General features: G+C 50.5%; 1 protein-coding gene across 1 annotated transcript in view; it reads right to left on the bottom strand.

Annotated features, from left to right (window-relative positions):
* The window catches only part of fgd1 (FYVE, RhoGEF and PH domain containing 1), a gene marked incomplete at both ends in the record, with an annotated part of 44,283 nt that overhangs the window by 8,860 nt on the left and 16,841 nt on the right, over positions 1-18,582 (bottom strand). Inside the window, 7 exons of the mRNA XM_084446209.1 lie at positions 341-479; positions 2,925-3,081; positions 3,604-3,842; positions 6,164-6,784; positions 6,890-6,974; positions 7,231-7,429; positions 7,789-8,022. Of these exons, the coding sequence (XP_084302335.1) occupies positions 341-479; positions 2,925-3,081; positions 3,604-3,842; positions 6,164-6,784; positions 6,890-6,974; positions 7,231-7,429; positions 7,789-8,022 (1,674 nt within the window). The remainder of the gene's footprint in view (positions 1-340; positions 480-2,924; positions 3,082-3,603; positions 3,843-6,163; positions 6,785-6,889; positions 6,975-7,230; positions 7,430-7,788; positions 8,023-18,582) is intronic.

Raw genomic sequence — 18,582 nt, 5'->3', positions numbered from 1 at the left:
AGGTGTGTGTGTGTGTGTGTGCTCACTCTGAGCGTGTGTGTAGTCGTGGGCGTCCAGGGGGAGGCGGTGCAGGTGTGTGTGTGTGTGTGCTCACTCTGAGCGTGTGTGTAGTCGTGGGCGTCCAGGGGGAGACGGTGCAGGTGTGTGTGTGTGTGTGTGTGTGTGTGTGTGCTCACTCTGAGCGTGTGTGTAGTCGTGGGCGTCCAGGGGGAGACGGTGCAGGTGTGTGTGTGTGTGTGTGTGTGTGTGTGTGCTCACTCTGAGCGTGTGTGTAGTCGTGGGCGTCCAGGGGGAGACGGTGCAGGTGTGTGTGTGTGTGTGTGTGTGTGTGTGTGCTCACTCTGAGCGTGTGTGTAGTCGTGGGCGTCCAGGGGTAGACGGTGCAGGTAGTCTTTGAGCAGCAGCTCATATCGGGGGATCCTCTGGACCGGCTCCAGCATGTGATGCTGCAGGGTGAGGTTCCCACAGCGCTCCTCTCTCTGCAACACACACACACACACACGCACACACACACACACGCACGGATACACACACACGCACGGATACACACACACACACACACAGATACACACACACACGGATACACACACACACACACACACGGATACACACACACACATGCACGGATACACACACACACAGATACACACACACGCACGGATACACACACACACACAGATACACACACACACGGATACACACACACACACACACGGATACACACACACACGGATACACACACACACGGATACACACACACACACACAGATACACATGCACAGATACACACACACACACACACACACAGATACACACACACGCACGGATACACACACACACGGATACACACACACGGATACGCACGCGCACACACACACACGGATACGCACATAAACAAACACACTCACACACACAGATACGTACACACACACACACACACACAGATATGCACATACACATACACACACAAAAACACACACAGATACGCACACACACAAACACAGGAGACAGAATGAGTGATTAGTACAGACTCCCACATACAAGAAAAATAAGTGTATTTCATAACTACTGTAGCATGCTGGCCTCTCCAATTCACAGAGAGTAGGGAATGAGGAAAGAGAGAGAGAGAGAGAGAGAGAGAGGGGGAGAGAGAGAGAGAGAGGGAGAGAGAGAGAGGGAGAGAGAGAGAGAGAGAGAGAGATCAGAAAAACCAAGGCCATGTTGGAAGGGACACAAAAAAAGTATTTGTCCTGTAGAACACAGAAGTTTAGAGCACAAGCAGCCGCTGACTCAAACACACACACACACACACACACACACACACACACAGACACACACACACACACACACACACACACACACACACAGTCACCAGGACACCGTCCCCCTGGGAAGCCAGAGATGTGTCAACCATGTTAGCATTTTAAAGAAGGAGAGAGAGATGGAGGGATGGAGGAGAGAGAGATGGAGGGATGGAGGAGAGAGAGGTTGTGTGAAGTCAGGGAGAGACCCATTAGTATTCCCCAGCTTGACAAGGACTCCTCTGGCATGCACACACACACACACACACACACACACACACACACACACACACACACACACACACACACACACACACACACACACACACACACACACACACACACACACACACACCCTCCCTCCCTAGCCCAAATCTGACCATCTTTAACCAGAAAATACCACAGTCATTCCCAAATGAACCCAAATAGCTTTCACACACACAGATGTGCACACACACACACACACACACACACACACACACACACACACACACACACACACACACACACACACACACACACACACACACAGTGCTGTTTCCTGGTATTCCTAAGTGTGAAAATGGCCGACCCTTGCTGTGCTTCTCGCCAGAGGAGAAGATGCACCTGGAACATTAGACCACTAGAGGTCACACTAGAGGTCACACTAGAGGTCACACTAGAGGTCACACTAGAGGTCACACTAGAGGCTTCTCAGCCCCTCAGGCTCATTAAAACTGATCGATCTAAACAGAACCTCTCGTGAACGACAAGCCGATTCAAGCGGCGCATTTTTCTGTTTTCTGGCTAAAGACGAGAAGGCACGGTCAGAGCAGCAGCCCGAGGCAACCAGCTCAGTGGCCTTGTGGTTAGAGAGTCTGCTCTGAGATTGGGAGGTTGTGGGTTCGATCCCCGGCCGAGTCATACCAAAGACTATAAATGGTATGCGCTGTTTGGCACTCAGCATCAAGGGTTGGATTGGGGGTAAGTTCCTGAGACATACTAGCATGTCCAGGGGGTGGACTTGGACATCAAGATACCTCACGCTAAGGAGTCAGGATGAAGGCAGAGGCCAGGGTTCTGACCATCTCAGAGGGTCACAGCCCGGTTCTCATCCCAGCCATGTGGAACATCTGAAGAATACCTGACCCCGGTTACGACGAGCCAGGTCAAAGGGCAAGGTCAGTCGGCCCCAGGTGTCAACTACGCGTCAACCGTGAAATTTGACTCTCTGATTTCTGATCTCTGGCATTTCCAGTTCGCTTGACAGCGATTGATAAACAGACATCGTCGTCTTTATTTGACGGTGGCGGCGGTTTAAAAAGACGCTAAGCTAACGGCTCACGCGGTAACGGAATGACGCGTCTCTTAGCGACCGACAAGGTAACGGTAGCATAGCACGCCATCCCGCACGGGACTAACGAGCCGGAGGTCGTCGTAGCACCCCTGCTCCCTATCACAGTGATAACCCTGGGCACACACACATAGACACACCCAACAGTACACAGGAAGTGACCCAACAGTACACAGGAAGTGACCCAACAGAACACAGGAAGTGACTCAACAGTACACAGGAAGTGACCCAGCATGACCCAGGAAGTGTTTCTGTGACATGGCGGTAAGGTCGGCGTGCCGGTGCGGTACCTGGATCTCGTGGACGATGGCCTTGAACTGGGAGGACCTCTCCATCCAGGTGTTGACCAGCTCCATGGCGCGGTCAAAGTTCTTCACGTACTCCCCGTACATCTTCAGGAAGGGCGCCAGCTTCTGCAGGATGTCTCCGATGCGCGGGTTCGAGTCCCTGGAGGGGGGAGGGGGGGGGGGGGGGTTGATTTAAGCCAGTCATGGTAGGACAGTGGTGCAAGAGGATTTGTGTGTAACTCTGTGTGTGTGTGTGTTTTCGTGTGGTTGTGTGTGTCCGTACGGGGGGCGTGTGTGTGTGTGTCCGTACGGGGGCGTGTGTGTGTGTGTGTGTGTGTGTCCGTACGGGGGCGTGTGTGTGTGTATGTGTCTGTACGGATGTGTGTGTGTGTGTGTCCGTAGGTACGTGAGTGTGTGTGTGTGTCCGTACGGGTGCGTGTGTGTGTGTGTGTCCGTAGGTACATGAGTGTGTGTGTGTGTGTTGTGACAAAAAACAGCAAGTCAGGTCAGGGCTAAGGAGGGGGTTACGGGGTTAACAGTGTTGTTGTGGATTTGTGTGTATGTGAGTGTGTGTGCACGCGTGTGCGTGTGTGTGTGTGTGTGGGTGCATGTATGTGTGTCTGTGTGTGCATGCGTATGTGTGTGTGTGTGTGTGTGTGTGTGTGTCCTGCCGTGCCCTCACCACTCCTCCATGCGTTTCTGCAGGGCGGGCAGGAGGAACTGCTGGTGGAAGCAGTGTATGGAGCAGATGTTGGAGAAGATCCCGGTGACCACGTCGCAGGGGAAGGAGGCGCGCAGACGGGCCTCCTCCAGGAGGCGCCCGCAGAACACCTGGTCCAGGAGGTGCAGCTTGGACACGTACGCCCGCTCCGTCTGGAGGAGCTCGTTGGCGATGTTGAACACGCGCTGCTGCACAGACATCTGGGGGGACGCACACACACACACACACACACACACGTAGACACACACATAGACACACACACACACATAGACACACACGCACATAGACACACACACGTAGACACACACACACACACACACACGTAGACACACACACACACACATAGACACACACACACACAGACACACACACACATAGACACACACACATAGACACACACACACGTAAACACACACACACACACGTAGACACACACACACACACATAGACACACACACACACATAGACACACACACACATAGACACACACACATAGACACACACACACGTAGACACACACACACACGCACGTAGACACACACACACACATACGTAGACACACACACACATACGTAGACACACACAGATACACACACATACATACACACACACACACACGTTGACATACAAACATACAGAGCAGACATGTCAACAAGACAGACACACACACAAAGAAACTAGGTCATAACCTTTCATAACCTTAAAGAGCACTTGAAGGCCTCCCTCACACTGTAAACATTTTAAGCGACAAATCTACTTCAAAATGTTGTTAGTAAACACACTGGCATTCTGCGTACTTCAGATTCCTCCAGAGGCAAGTTATTCACAGGACCTGACCCATAGAATAGAACAACTAGATCCACACACCCATAGAATACAACAACTAGAGTCACACACCCGTAGAATAGAACAACTAGATCCACACACCCATAGAATACAACAACTAGATCCACACACCCATAGAATACAACAACTAGAGTCCCTCTGACCGTCCGGTGAAGGCCCAAACATGTGGGCAACGTCCACAAAACGTTGAGGCTCGGTTTGCTTTTGGACAATAGTTCCCATTTACTCTCACAAGATGGAACCAGCTCAGTGGCCTTGTGGTTAGAGCGTCCGCCCTGAGACTGGGAGGTCGTGAGTTCGATCCCCGGCCGAGTCATACCAAACACTATAAAAATGGTACCCGATGCCTCCCTGCTTGGCACTCAGCATCAAGGGTTGGAATTGGGGGGTTACATCACCAAATGATTCCCGAGCGCGGCACCGCTGCTGCTCACCGCTCCCCCAGGGGATGGGTCAAATGAGGAGAACAAATTTCACATGGCTGCGCATTAACTGACTTCTCTCTGTCTCCCTCTCTCTTCTTCCTCCTCTCTCTCCCTCTCTCTCTGTGTAGAGATCCATGTAGAGAACCAGAATGTGAGGATCATGATCAGGATGGTCTAACGAGACCAGTGGTACAGACCACAGACCACCCCCAATCACCCGCCATCACTTCCCTCAACTCCACTCACGTACCTTCTTCTGTTGTTCTAACTAGGGATGTTAACAGTTAATCAACTATCGATTAATTGCCGGTAAGAATTTACTCCAGTAAGATTTGGTTACTCAATTAATTGCTTGTTAATGGAATGGACGTTTTTTTTTGGGATGAACGTTATCAACGGGAGTGAAATGTAATCATGATTTAAGGTCTGACTCTGCACATGAGGGCGCTACGCCATTTAGTGAAGGATAATTGGGATGCTGGGAAATTTCAACGACACAGCGGGAAAAAAATGAAGCGAGCAAAGCGCAATCCAGCATGGGACGACGTTCTTATCAATGAATCGACTATCGACTATAACACTTCTACATATCCAGATCTATCTCCACACTTCTACATATCCAGATCTATCTATCTCCACACTTCTACATATCCAGATCTATCTCCACACTTCTACATAACCAGACCTATCTCCACACTTCTACATATCCAGATCTATCTCCTCACTTCTACATATCCAGACCTATCTATCTCCACACTTCTACATATCCAGATCTATCTCCTCACTTCTACATATCCAGTCCTATCTATCTCCACACTTCTACATATCCAGACCTATCTATCTCCACACTTCTACATATCCAGATCTATCTCCACACTTCTACATATCCAGATCTATCTCCACACTTCTACATATCCAGACCTATCTCCACACTTCTACATATCCAGATCTATCTCCACACTTTGTTTACGCTGTGTCAGCGCCGGAGACAGGTCTGGCTGGACATATTACCATTCTGCAATAGGGGGGGAAGAAAACGCAGTATTTCTTTAAACCAATCACAGTCGTCTTGGGCGGAGCCAGCCCCGGACGCAGCGACGGCGCTCTTGCAAAATAGTCTGGATCGAATCTGATTGGTGCCGAGAGAATCTCTCGGCCCGAATCAGATTAATTTGCGTCGCCAGTCTCGCCACTGATTGGGCAGCGTGACAACGAATGACACGGTTTAGACTACGTCACTAGCGACCCACCTCCACGGAGTCCTGCCGGTCAGGCTTGGGGGGCTCCGGGGGCCGCAGGGCGTCCAGGGCGTCCAGCTCCGTCTCGTCCCCGCTGCCCTCCACCTCCTCCTCCTCCAGATCGCTGTCCCCCTCCGAGTCCCCGCCCCCCCCGCCGAGCGCTGAGGCGCCCTCGCCGCCTCCCAGCAGCCCCTCGGTGTAGGAGGAGGACGAGGAGGAGAGGCGGGGCAGCACCAGGGCGGGGCTACAGGGGCAGAGGGCGCGGTCGTCGTCGCCGGCGAAGCACAGCTCCTCGCTGTGGGAGGGCGAGCTGATGCTGTCGATGCCGCTGTCTCGGTTGGCGAGCTTGGCGTCCGTGGGCGGGGCGGAGGAGGAGGAGGGCAGGGACAGGTGGGGGTCGGGGGAGGGCGGGGCCTCCGGACGGCGGCCCCTGGTGTCGGCGGGGGGGGGGTCCCGCATCTCCACGGCGTCCAGGTGTTTCTCCGAGGCGCTGTAGCCCGACTCCGTCGACAGGCGCTTCTCGGCGCGCGACACCGCCAGCTCCTCCTCCTCCTCGACGTCGTTGTCGTCGATGGCGTCCGCCATGTGGCGCTCGGCTCCCTTGTCCTCGCAGACCCCCTGCTGTTCCATGGTCTCCGCCCGAGGGAGGTCCGTCGCGCCCGGGGAGGGGGGAGTGGTCGAGGGGGGGTCGGGGGAGGAGGACGGGGGAGGGGGGAGGTTCAGGGGCGCTCCTCCTCCTCCTCCTCCTCCTCCCCCCTGGGAGTCAAGGACTCTGGGGGTGCAGATCCCCCCCATGATGTCTGGCACCACGATGATCTGTTCCCTGTAGAACACACACACACACACACACACACACACACACACACACATACACGCGCACACACACAAGACACACACACACACACAAACAGAATCATATTACAACGATGCCAAGAAAGGTTTCAAGACCACCATAGTAGCTGAGACACAGTCAAGCCCATCCTTCGCCAGAATCTGGAACCAGGAAGTCATCCCTGCCACCCCTCCAATCAGATCTCTCCTCTCAAACTCCCCAGACCGGCCGACCAATCAGATCTCACCTCTCAAACTTCTCGATGAGCGAGAGCACGCATGTGGGGGAGGAGCTCCCCTCGGCGCGGGGCAGCGGGCTGCGGACGGCGCGGGGGTCGGCGGGGAGTGGCCGGGACGGCGGCGGTGGGGGGAGGGGCTTGTCCGGGGCGCGGGGTCGGGGGCGGGGCTGGGCGCCCTGCTGCAGGAGGTGGGGGGGCTTCGGGGGCACTGGGGGGTGCAGAGAGACAGAAACACGACTGGTCAATAACGTAATAAAGTTTGTCATGTGTGTGCGCGCGTGTGTGTGTGTGTGCGCGCATGTGTGTGTGTGCGTGTTTCTGTGTTTCTGGGTGTGTTTCTGTGTCTGGGTGTTGGTGAGTGTGTGTGTGTCTGTGCGCGTGTTTCTGTGTGTGTGTGTGTGTGTGTGTGTGTGTTTGTGTGTGTGTGCGTGTATATACTCTCATTATGGACATCACCAGTAAAGCTTTATTCTATCCGAACCTCTACTCAACTCTATTCTACTCTATTCCCCCTATCCCAGGCGGTCCGGTCAGAAGACCCCCCACGATGGCCCCCAGCGCCTCTACCTTGTGGTTTGGGGCCGGGTAAGGGGGGCCGGGTCTTGGGGGCGGTGGCGGGGAGCTCTGGGGGTCCCGCGTCACCGGAGCCGTTGCAGTTCCCAGGGTCCAGGGATCCCGGGTCTGAGCTGAGGCGCTGGGGGCCATCGTGAGGGGTCTCCTGGTCCTGAGGGGCCACGCAGGGGCCCGCTTCCACCAGGGACAGACTCTTAGTCAGCAGCCTGGGACTGGAGGAGGAGGGACCTGGGGGGGGGGGGGGGGTGAGGGGAAGAGAGGGGGAGAGAGAGAGATAGAGGGAGAGAGAGAGAGAGATAGAGGGAGAGGGAGAGAGAGATAGAGGGAGAGAGAGAGAGAGAGAGATAGAGAGAGAGAGGGAGAGAGAGATAGATAGAGAGAGAGAGAGAGAGAGAGAGAGAGAGAGAGAGGGAGAGAGAGAGAGATAGATAGAGAGAGAGAGGGAGAGAGAGGGAGAGAGAGAGAGAGAGCAAGAGAGAGAGGGAGAAGGAGAGAGAAAAAGGGTGAAAGGGAGATATGAAGGGAGAGGGAGGAGGAGAGAGGGAGGGAGGAAGGGAGAGGGATGAGAGAGAGGGATGAGAGAGAGGGATGGAGAAACGTTATTGAAGTCGGACGGCATTTGCGGTGTGTACACCCTCCTAGTAAATGGTGACACGCCGCTAAAAAACGCGTTCTCTATGTGACTCATTCTTCAACCAGAGGGCCATCAACAAGCCAGATGTAAACAATAAACTTGTTGTCTCCTACCCATGATGTATGTTCCTTTATGGTAATAAAGTGTCGTTTTTACCACAATGTATTACCAAATTCATTTTCTTCATGAATGTGAATATATGAAATGTTTTTTATATTTCACTCCCAGAGCTTTAAACTCTATGTGAAAAGTAGAAGGGCCCCTGAGCACTTCCTGTACCCACAATGCACCTAACCTCGACACTAGCCTATGAGAATCCTAACATTTAGAACAAGCACCGAAGGAGCTACTACTATAATACACCTCGAGCTCTGAACTCTGTGGATTTAGAAAGAAACACACATTTACTTTTTATGTAGAAAAGCAAGATCGAAGGAACTTGGCGATGGGAGAACTGAAGTGTGGTGAGCTCTGGTACGTAACGTGGAACGGATGAACGAAAGCACGCACACACTAATGTAAGCGGGGGGATCTAAAGCCCCCACCCTCACCCCCACCCGGCTTCATCCGTGGTGGGGGGGGGGGGGGGGGGGGGGGGGCAATGAAGGAAGAAGGGGTCATACTGTCGGATCAGGAAAGGATAGGGTGTTTTACTTATTATGTTTGTTGTTTTTATCTGTTACCTGTTTACAGGGACTGCAGATGCAAATGAGCCTAAGGCTAACTCTGGTGCGATGCATCAAATGTTTTTACATTTATGTTTTAATTGCACATGGTCCCTTCCAAATAAAATTGAAAAATGAAAATGGTGCTGTCGTGTTATTAAAATGCCTTGTTGACAGAGTTAAGAGTCAAATATATTCAATTATTGGTCTCATATAAAAAGAGCGCTCACATCCCTCCCGTTTTTAAATCACTGCACTGGTTACCTGTCAGTTTAGAATAGATTGTAAGATTCTTTTATTAGTCTTCAAGTCGTTACATAATCAAGCCCCAAAATACATATCTGATATGCTTAAAATAAACACCCAGTAGGTCCCTCAGGTCCTCTGGGACTGAGCTTCTAATGGTTCCTAGAACTTCTAATGGTCCCTAGAGCTTCTAATGGTTCCTAGAGCTTCTAATGGTTCCTAGAGCTTCTAATGGTTCCTAGAGCTTCTAATGGTCCCTAGAGCTTCTAATGGTCCCTAGAGCTTCTAATGGTCCCTAGAGCTTCTAATGGTCCCTAGAGCTTCTAATGGTTCCTAGAGCTTCTAATGGTTCCTAGAGCTTCTAATGGTTCCTAGAGCTTCTAATGGTCCCTAGAGCTTCTTATGGTTCCTAGAGCTTCTAATGGTCCCTAGAGCCAGGACTAAGAGGCATGGGGTGGTCCTAGAGCCAGGACTAAGAGGCATGGGGAGGTCCTAGAGTCAGGACTAAGAGGCATGGGGAGGTCCTAGAGTCAGGACTAAGAGGCATGGGGAGGTCCTAGAGTCAGGACTAAGAGGCATGGGGAGGTCCTAGAGTCAGGACTAAGAGGCATGGGGAGGTCCTAGAGCCAGGACTAAGAAGGCATGGGGAGGTCCTAGAGTCAGGACTAAGAGGCATGGAGAGGTCCTAGAGTCAGGACTAAGAGGCATGGGGAGGTCCTAGAGCCAGGACTAAGAGGCATGGGGAGGTCCTAGAGTCAGGACTAAGAGGCATGGGGAGGTCCTAGAGCCAGGACTAAGAGGCATGGAGAGGTCCTAGAGTCAGGACTAAGAGGCATGGGGAGGTCCTAGAGCCAGGACTAAGAGGCATGGGGAGGTCCTAGAGTCAGGACTAAGAGGCATGGGGAGGCAGCTGTTAGTTCTTATGCCTTTGGAACACCCTGCCAGAGGACCTGAGAATGTCTGAGACTGTGGTAATATTTAAACGAGACCAACATACCTTCTTAGACCTTAAAACATCCCTTGTTGAAAATATTGAATGTGTTTTGGCGTGATTAGAGTGGGGCGGGACTTGGGAGGCTGAGTGACGCACATGGCTTTCCCGTAGCCTGCTAATCCAATTTACATCGTTTTCCCCCCAAAGTCGATGACTGGTCGAAGTTAGAGTAGCCTATTTATTTGACAGCCCGTGTGTGTGTGTGTGTGTGTGTGTGTGTGTGTGTGTGTGTGTGTGTGTGTGTGTGTAATGGAAGACAGCTCCCCATAGAGAGAACTCTTCAGTAATCTGACAGCTCAAACTTGTCAGGGCAGAAACTGCTGAAGGAGCTGCATGGATTTACATGAACAGGGATTTTATGGTAATGAAAAATGAAAAAGCTCTTGTATCGACAAGAGTGTGTGTGTGTGTGTGTGTGTGTGTGTGTGTGTGTGTGTGTGTGTGTGTGTGTGTGTGTGTGAGAGAGAGAGTGTGTGTGTTAAGGCGAGAGCGTTTGAGAATGTATTGGTGCCTAGTGTGTGTGTGTGTGTGTGTGTGTGTGTGTGTGTGTGTGAGAGAGAGTGTAGTAAAGGCTAAATGTACAGTAGTCATCTATTCTATCTATTGCTGATTCCAACTGTCATTATTACTGACATGTTGTTCTTGTTTTTTTATTGATAAATTGCCACTTCGTTGTGATTTACAGTTTGTTTTGGCAATATTTGTACACGTGTTTGTGTGTGTGTGTGTGTGTGTGTGTGTGTGTGTGTGTGTGTGTGTGTGCGCGTGCGTGTGTGTGTGTGTGTGAGAGAGAGATAACTCCTGAATTACGGTGTTGTGATGACCTAGAAAGGTCAGCAGAGAGACGCTGTCCTGTCCGGGCATCCATCTTTGACCCGGCCAGCCCACCTGGAATTGTCCACTTAACACACCTAACAGCTTCCATGTGATGAGATGAGCAGCTCTGCTCGCTGGAGAGAGGATACCCCAGCACCAGGACAGGGGATCAGTTCCACATGCTCTGCTTAATCCAGAGCAGAGATCTCTCTCTCTTTCTCTCCCTCTCTCTCTCTCGATCTCCCTCTCTCTCTATCTCTCTCTCTCTCTCTCTCTCCCTCTCTCTCTCTCTCTCCCTCTCTCTCTCTCTCTCTTTCTCTCTCTCGATCTCCCTCTCTATCTCTCTCTCTCTCCCTCTCTCTCTCTCTCTCTTTCCCTCTCTCTCTATCTCTCTCTCTCTACCTCTCTCTGTCTCTCTCTCTCTCTCGATCTCCCTCTCTCTCTCTATCTCCCTCTCTCTCTCTCCCTTTCCTTCCCTCTCCACCCCTCTCTCTCTCTCTGAGACAGGGAGTAGGAGCAGGCCAGTGCAGAACTCACTGATGGAAATCCCAGACGGTCAGGGTTAGGGGTCAGGGTCAGAGGTCAGGGGTCAGGGTCAGGGTTAAGGATGGACACACTCTCAAGACCAGGAAATAACACATCTCAATCATCTGGATCTGTAGCTCTCAGGAAGTGACTTGTGCATTGGCCAGCTTGATAGAACCCCCCTCCCAACACACACACACACACACACACACACACACACATAGACAAGGAAATATGAATGTATTTTTCTACCACAATATCTTTCATCTATCAATATCTACATTTGCAGTATCTGGCCACGAGGCAGGAGCCCAGTTTCAGATGGTATGAAAAGTAAACTCCTATCCTCTCTCCTATCCTCTCTCCTCTCCTCTCTCCTATCCTCTCTCCTATCCTCTCTCCTATCCTCTCTCCTATCCTCTCTCCTCTCTCCTATCCTCTCTCCTATCCTCTCTCCTATCCTCTCTCCTATCCTCTCCCCTATCCTCTCTCCTCTCCTCTCTCCTATCCTCTCTCCTCTCCTATCCTCTCTCCTATCCTCTTTCCTATCCTCTCTCCTATCCTCTCTCCTCTCCTCTCTCCTATCCTCTCTCCTATCCTCTCTCCTATCATCTCTCCTCTCCTCTCTCCTATCCTCTCTCCTATCATCTCTCCTCTCCTCTCTCCTATCCTCTCTCCTATCCTCTCTCCTCTCCTCTCTCCTCTCCTCTCTCCTATCCTCTCTCCTATCCTCTCTCCTATCCTCTCTCCTATCCTCTCTTCTATCCTCTCTCCTCTCCTCTCTCCTATCCTCTCTCCTCTCCTCTCTCCTATCCTCTCTCCTATCCTCTCTCCTATCCTCTCTCCTCTCCTCTCTCCTATCCTCTCTCCTCTCTCCTATCCTCTCTCCTCTCCTCTCTCCTATCCTCTCTCCTCTCCTCTCTCCTATCCTCTCTCCTTTCCTCTCTCCTATCCTCTCTCCTCTCCTCTCTCCTATCCTCTCTCCTATCCTCTTCCCAGGGGAACCGTCTGTGAAACTGCCAGCGGTCCGTTTGAGACTCTCCAGAGGAAACCCAACAACCCTGCTGGGGGACAGATGGGTGGGTTCAGCGTGTGTGTGTGTGTGTGTGTGTGTGTGTGTGTGTGTAGTATACAGAGTGTCAGGGCAGTGTGTGTGTGTAGTATACAGTGTCAGGGCAGTGTGTGTGTGTGTGTGTGTGTGTGTGTGTGTGTGTGTGTGCGTGTGTGTGTGTGTGTGTGTGTGTGTGTGTGTGTGTGTGTGTGTGAGTGTGTGTTACTCATGAGGAATAATGCAGCCAAACGTAGTGGAGTAGAAAGAGTGAACGTGAGTGAGTGGAGCTCAAACCCCCCAAACCCGCGCTGAGCGTAGCATGCGACCGCTCAGTCAAGCGGAAGAGGACTTTTCCCGCTCAAGGTTTTCTGTCGTCTAATAAACAGAGGATCTGTGGTTTTAGGTACCAAATCAACAACAACAACAACAACAACAGGGCCATGTCACAATGATTAACAGCAACAATAAGGATCAAAGTAGCTCGTTATTATATCTCATTAGGCTTCTAATTGTCCTCTTGTGTTTTTGTATTGATTGAAATGGAAAGCACTTTGGTGTCTAACTCTTGTTTTAGATGTGCTCTATAAATAGTCATTTTATATATAAATAGTCATTTTAGCAACTTTAGATTTCTGTTTCATGGTAGCCTACATCAAGAATGGTCTAAATATTATCAATATAAATACAATGTTCTAAATATTATCAATATAATCTTTGATTGATTGATAAATAGATTTGACACTATGGCTATAGGCATCGACCTGGGAGAGTCAACGTGAAATCAGGACAAAAATGATCCACAGGAATCATCCTCATCAGTCACCTTCCTGGGTTAGTGATACCAACCTCATCAGTCCCCTTCCTGGGTTAGTGATACCAAAAGAGAGACAGGTCAGTAGTAGAGACGTAAAGCCTCTCTCAATATGGAGTCTTATTTTAGCCCTCGTGCTCTCAAACATCCCCCTCTGCTCGCCTGTGTTTCCATGGAAATTAATACTGGCTGTGGTTTGGAACCCAGACCGCCAGACTCAAAACATGTCAACAGACATCTGTCCAAGATCTCCGACAACCCCCCCCTTCCCGACACGAGGACCTCAGCCTCCCATCGCCACGCCAGATCAGCCAATCACCTCCCGATCAATACTCTCTTCTCCACCATCTCCCTCGGAAACCTCATGGAATATTCATGTGGCAGTCAAAGTACGGACGTTATCGACTGACCCGGCGTTTAGTGCTGTAACCCCTCCTGGAAGTAAACCTGAATAATCTCAGCTAATCAAATCAAATGGCCGTTTTAAATGGTTTCCCCGGGTCATGGGAAACAGAGGTTTTAGATACGGACGACAAGGATGTCTTCTTGGTCTAATGGTAAAGAATTGGGCTTGAGAGGGAGAGTGGGGCATGCGGTCCCCCCGTGGGGGTGCAAGTGGACTTCCATGGGGCTTGGTCACCACAGAGGTCATGGGAAAAGATAATAGCAGCATCCTGGTAGAAGACATGTGACCTCTCTGAGTCACGGAGCGCTAGCCTGCTAGTCAGACTACATGTAGATGCGCTCTGCAATTCTATTTTAGCGACGGCGGTATTTTTATCCTCGTCACCGTCATGTCTGCTAACGGGACGGCCGACTCGGCCTGATCAAACGCCGTCTTCTTCTGTGATTTCTCAAGCGCAGACAGGCTGACTTCCTGCTTCCCATCCAGGCTGCTGGAATTCTCTAAATAAATCGGTCTAAATTCGTCGAGTCGAGCGCACACTCTAGGCCTCGGTCAAATTAATAAATATAGCCCAGCCTAGATCGGTCATATTCAATTTCACTACAGGCTAAAAACAACACACTTGGCTGACTGTCAATGCATGAATTCCCTTTGTTATTATTTGTTATTATTAATTCCCTTTGTTATGAGAGAATTAACATGAATGAGAGGGGACAGTGGATGACAGTCATACAGTAGAACATTAACTGGCTATAGTTGGATCACCTAGAGATAATAGACCTCAAGAACATGGATCACTAGATACATACATACACCAATAGAACATACCTAGGCTGCATCTAGTGAACATTGATCTGGAGAACATGGATCACATAGAGAGCAGGGAACAAATAGAGACCATCTAGAGAACATGGATCGCCTAGAGAACATGGATCACCTAGAGAACATCTAGAGAACATGGATTACATATATCTAGAGAACAGGGAACGTCTAGAGAACATCTAGAGAACATGGATCACAGAGAGAACGTCTAGAGAACATCTAGAGAACATGGATCACAGAGAGAACGTCTAGAGAACATCTAGAGAACATGGATCACCTAGAGAACATCTAGAGAACATGGATCACCTAGAGAACATATCCAGAGGACATGGATCCCCTTGAGAACGTTTAGAGAACATGGATCACCTAGAGAGCATCTAGAGAACATGGATTACATATATCTAGAGAACAGGGAACGTCTAGAGAACATCTAGAGAACATGGATCACAGAGAGAACGTCTAGAGAACATCTAGAGAACATGGATCACAGAGAGAACGTCTAGAGAACATGGATCACCCTGAGAACATTTAGAGAACATGGATCACCTAGAGAGCATTTAGAGAACATAGATCACCCTGAGAACATTTAGAGAACATGGATCACCTACAGAACATCTAGAGAACATGGATCACCTAGAACATCTAGAGAACATGGATCACCTAGAATGTCTAGAGGACATCACTGAGAGGACATCTAAAGAACATGGATCATCATTCTAGAGGACATGGATCACTGAGAGGACATCTAAAGAACATGGATCCTCATTCTAGAGGACATGGATCACTGAGAGGACATCTAAAGAGCATGCATCATCATTCTAGAGGACATGGGTCACCTCACACAGATAGAGGGCACGGATCACCTATAGACAACAGATATATCATCATCACTTTCCTCTCACACATTATTTCACACCGGCGAGATGACATTTGTCACCGTAAAACGGGAGCCGTGGTTCCTGTGGGCGAGGTGTGAAAGACCGGTTGTTACCGGGCGCTGCGCCGCGGCGGCAGACAGCAGAGAGCCGCCGGTTGGCATGTTCAGAGACGGGCGGCGTCTCCTCACCGCCTGGCACACAGCAGCCTGGCACACAGCAGCCTCACACACAGCAGCCTCACACACAGCAGCCTCACACACAGCAGCCTGGTACACAGCAGCCTCACACACAGCAGCCTCACACACAGCAGCCTCACACACAGCAGCCTCACACACAGCAGCCTCACACACAGCAGCCTCACACACAGCAGCCTCACACACGCACCGACACACCCACCGGGCCCGGCGCACGGGCACGCACGCGCCGCAGCGGGACATGCAGGGGACACGCGCCGCCGGGATTGACTATCGATCGTGAAACATGCGGGTACCGGATCCGCTTCGAAAACGTCTGTCACACACGCGTCAAATGAATACAAGAGGACGTATAGGCTACCTGCATGCATGCATGCACACACACACACACACACACATGCAAAGAGTACATTCAAGCATGCACACCTGGTGCACGCACGCAGCCGCGCACACACACACACACGCATAGGCTACATACCAATCACTCCACAACATATCGAGTGAGACGACCCTTGACAACGCACACACACACACACAGACACATACACACACACACACACACATACACTCACACACACGCATTAATGACCATATCAGTATAGGAGGCTAAACCGCATCGCCCTGCTATGTACCCTACATTAACTGTATGTTCGATTCAATGATAGAAGCCTATTTGTCTATTTTCACCCGTGTGTGTGTTTTCAGTGATGTTGTATTTGAGGCGGTGGGTGGTGTGTGTGTACGAGCTGCTTCTGGTCAGAACTGCTGAGCTGAGCTACAAATGAATCCAGCAGACCTTCTGCACAACGGAAAACTGCACATTGCATACATACCACTGTCATATAAACCACTGTCCTCGAAATGAAGACACTTTTACGATAGGCTACATTCAACCAATGTTTTTTTTTTTTACAATAAATGAACGAAATGGGAATATTACTATCCATCATAAATCAGTGACACGAGCTCTAGGCTACTGCACACTTCACCTAGATAAAACATGGGTGCATATAGGCTACATCATCACATCTGGCAGTCGCATTACACCCGTAGCACACTCACTGCGGATAGTCACTGGGCGCTTATAGAAATAGGCCTTTACGCTATTACCCCGACTAGACAATTGTCAGTGGGCAGTAATAAAAGCACTTACCCCGGAGCACACTGGTTTTATCCATGTACATCGCGCAGCAAAACACAAATCCAGTCATTAAAAAACCCGAGCGGGGGACAGAATCCCCCAATCGCGCACACGACGAAATAAGCAAACAAGCAAAGCGCAATTAAGGCCCTAGGCTATCTTTTGGAGAGATCCCGGGCACGAGTGTGCCAGGCTAAAAAGATATAGGTTAAGAAGAGTAGGTTAAACGAGCGAGATAAGAGGAGAGGGACTGCCCGTCTCATCGGTGCGCCTTGCGGACTGACAGCGGCAGCATCCTCCTCAGTAGGTCAACGCAAGGATGAGAGCACCGATTTTTTTTCCTCCCCCATTCCTCGGTGCATAGCCAAATACACACTACACTGGTAAAATATACAAATACTTAAACGAAGACAACTGTATATAAAAAAAAGCGAGCTTCAACGGGAGCGCAAAAAACCTCGCGCGGCAACCTCCACCGCGCGTCGCTCCGTCTGTCCCTCGCAGACAGCGGCAGAGCGGCAGAGCGGCAGAGCCGAGCGGTACTGGCAGAGATCTACATGTGGAATCACATGCGATATGACCCCAGCCTCGCAGCCCCCCCCCCTCCTCTTTCTCACAGGCTCACACTCTCATCCGTCTCCCCCTCTCTCTCATCCCTTCTCCTCCTCGTCATCCCCAACCCAACACGCTTTCTCCTCGGCTGGCTCTCTCAATTTCAGTTTCCTTGACAACAAATTAAAGGGTATATTTTCGGATATCGAATAAGGAGCATCTGTGGACATTTACCACGCTATTGGCAGCCATGAATGTGGGTCAGATTGTAGTCTACTGGTCTAGCACTGGCTATATCAACCGTACATTCCAGCACACCGTATGCAATTACAGTATAGCCTTTATTGTCTTATAGAGTCTATACATTAGGAAGGTAGCCGTCATAGTCTATAGTGAGTTATGACAGTAATATGCTATTACTGTACAACAGTAGTCATCCGATCGGTGGCCTTTAGTCATGGAGCAGAGACTATCAATATAGTCTGTCTGTCTGGGATGATGGCTTCAACTGCCCTCGTTTGGTCATGTGACCACGCCTGGCTTCTCAGAGCATGCCTAATGCACAGCCAATCAGCACGGCCAATTACACCGAGTACAGTACACACAAACGCACGCACACACACATACACACACGCTCTCTCTCTCTCTCTCTCTCACACACACACTCACTCTCTCTCTCTCTCACATACCCATACACGCGCACACACACTCTCTCTCTTTCTCTCTCACATACACACACACACTCTCTCTCTCTCTCTCTTACACACACACACTCTCTCTCTCTCACATACCCACACACACGCGCACACACACTCTCTCTCTCACATGCACACATTCTCTCTCTCTCTCTCTCTCTCTCTCTCTCTCGCTCTCTCTCACACACGCACACACACACAGGGGAGCTGATTCATCTTGTCAGATTTTGCATACTGAAGCTATAACACACAAACACGAATACATGAATAACCCCCCGGGTGTGCTGTGTAAGCAGTGATCTCTGACACATCCCCCGGTCAGAATATCACCGTCCATCGACGTCTTTCTTCCAGGGCG

Source organism: Borostomias antarcticus, assembly GCF_949987555.1.
Source record: "Borostomias antarcticus genome assembly, chromosome: 11".
NCBI lineage: Eukaryota > Metazoa > Chordata > Actinopteri > Stomiiformes > Stomiidae > Borostomias > Borostomias antarcticus.
Note: the sequence above shows the minus strand (reverse complement) of the source record. Positions and strands in the feature narration are given on the sequence as shown.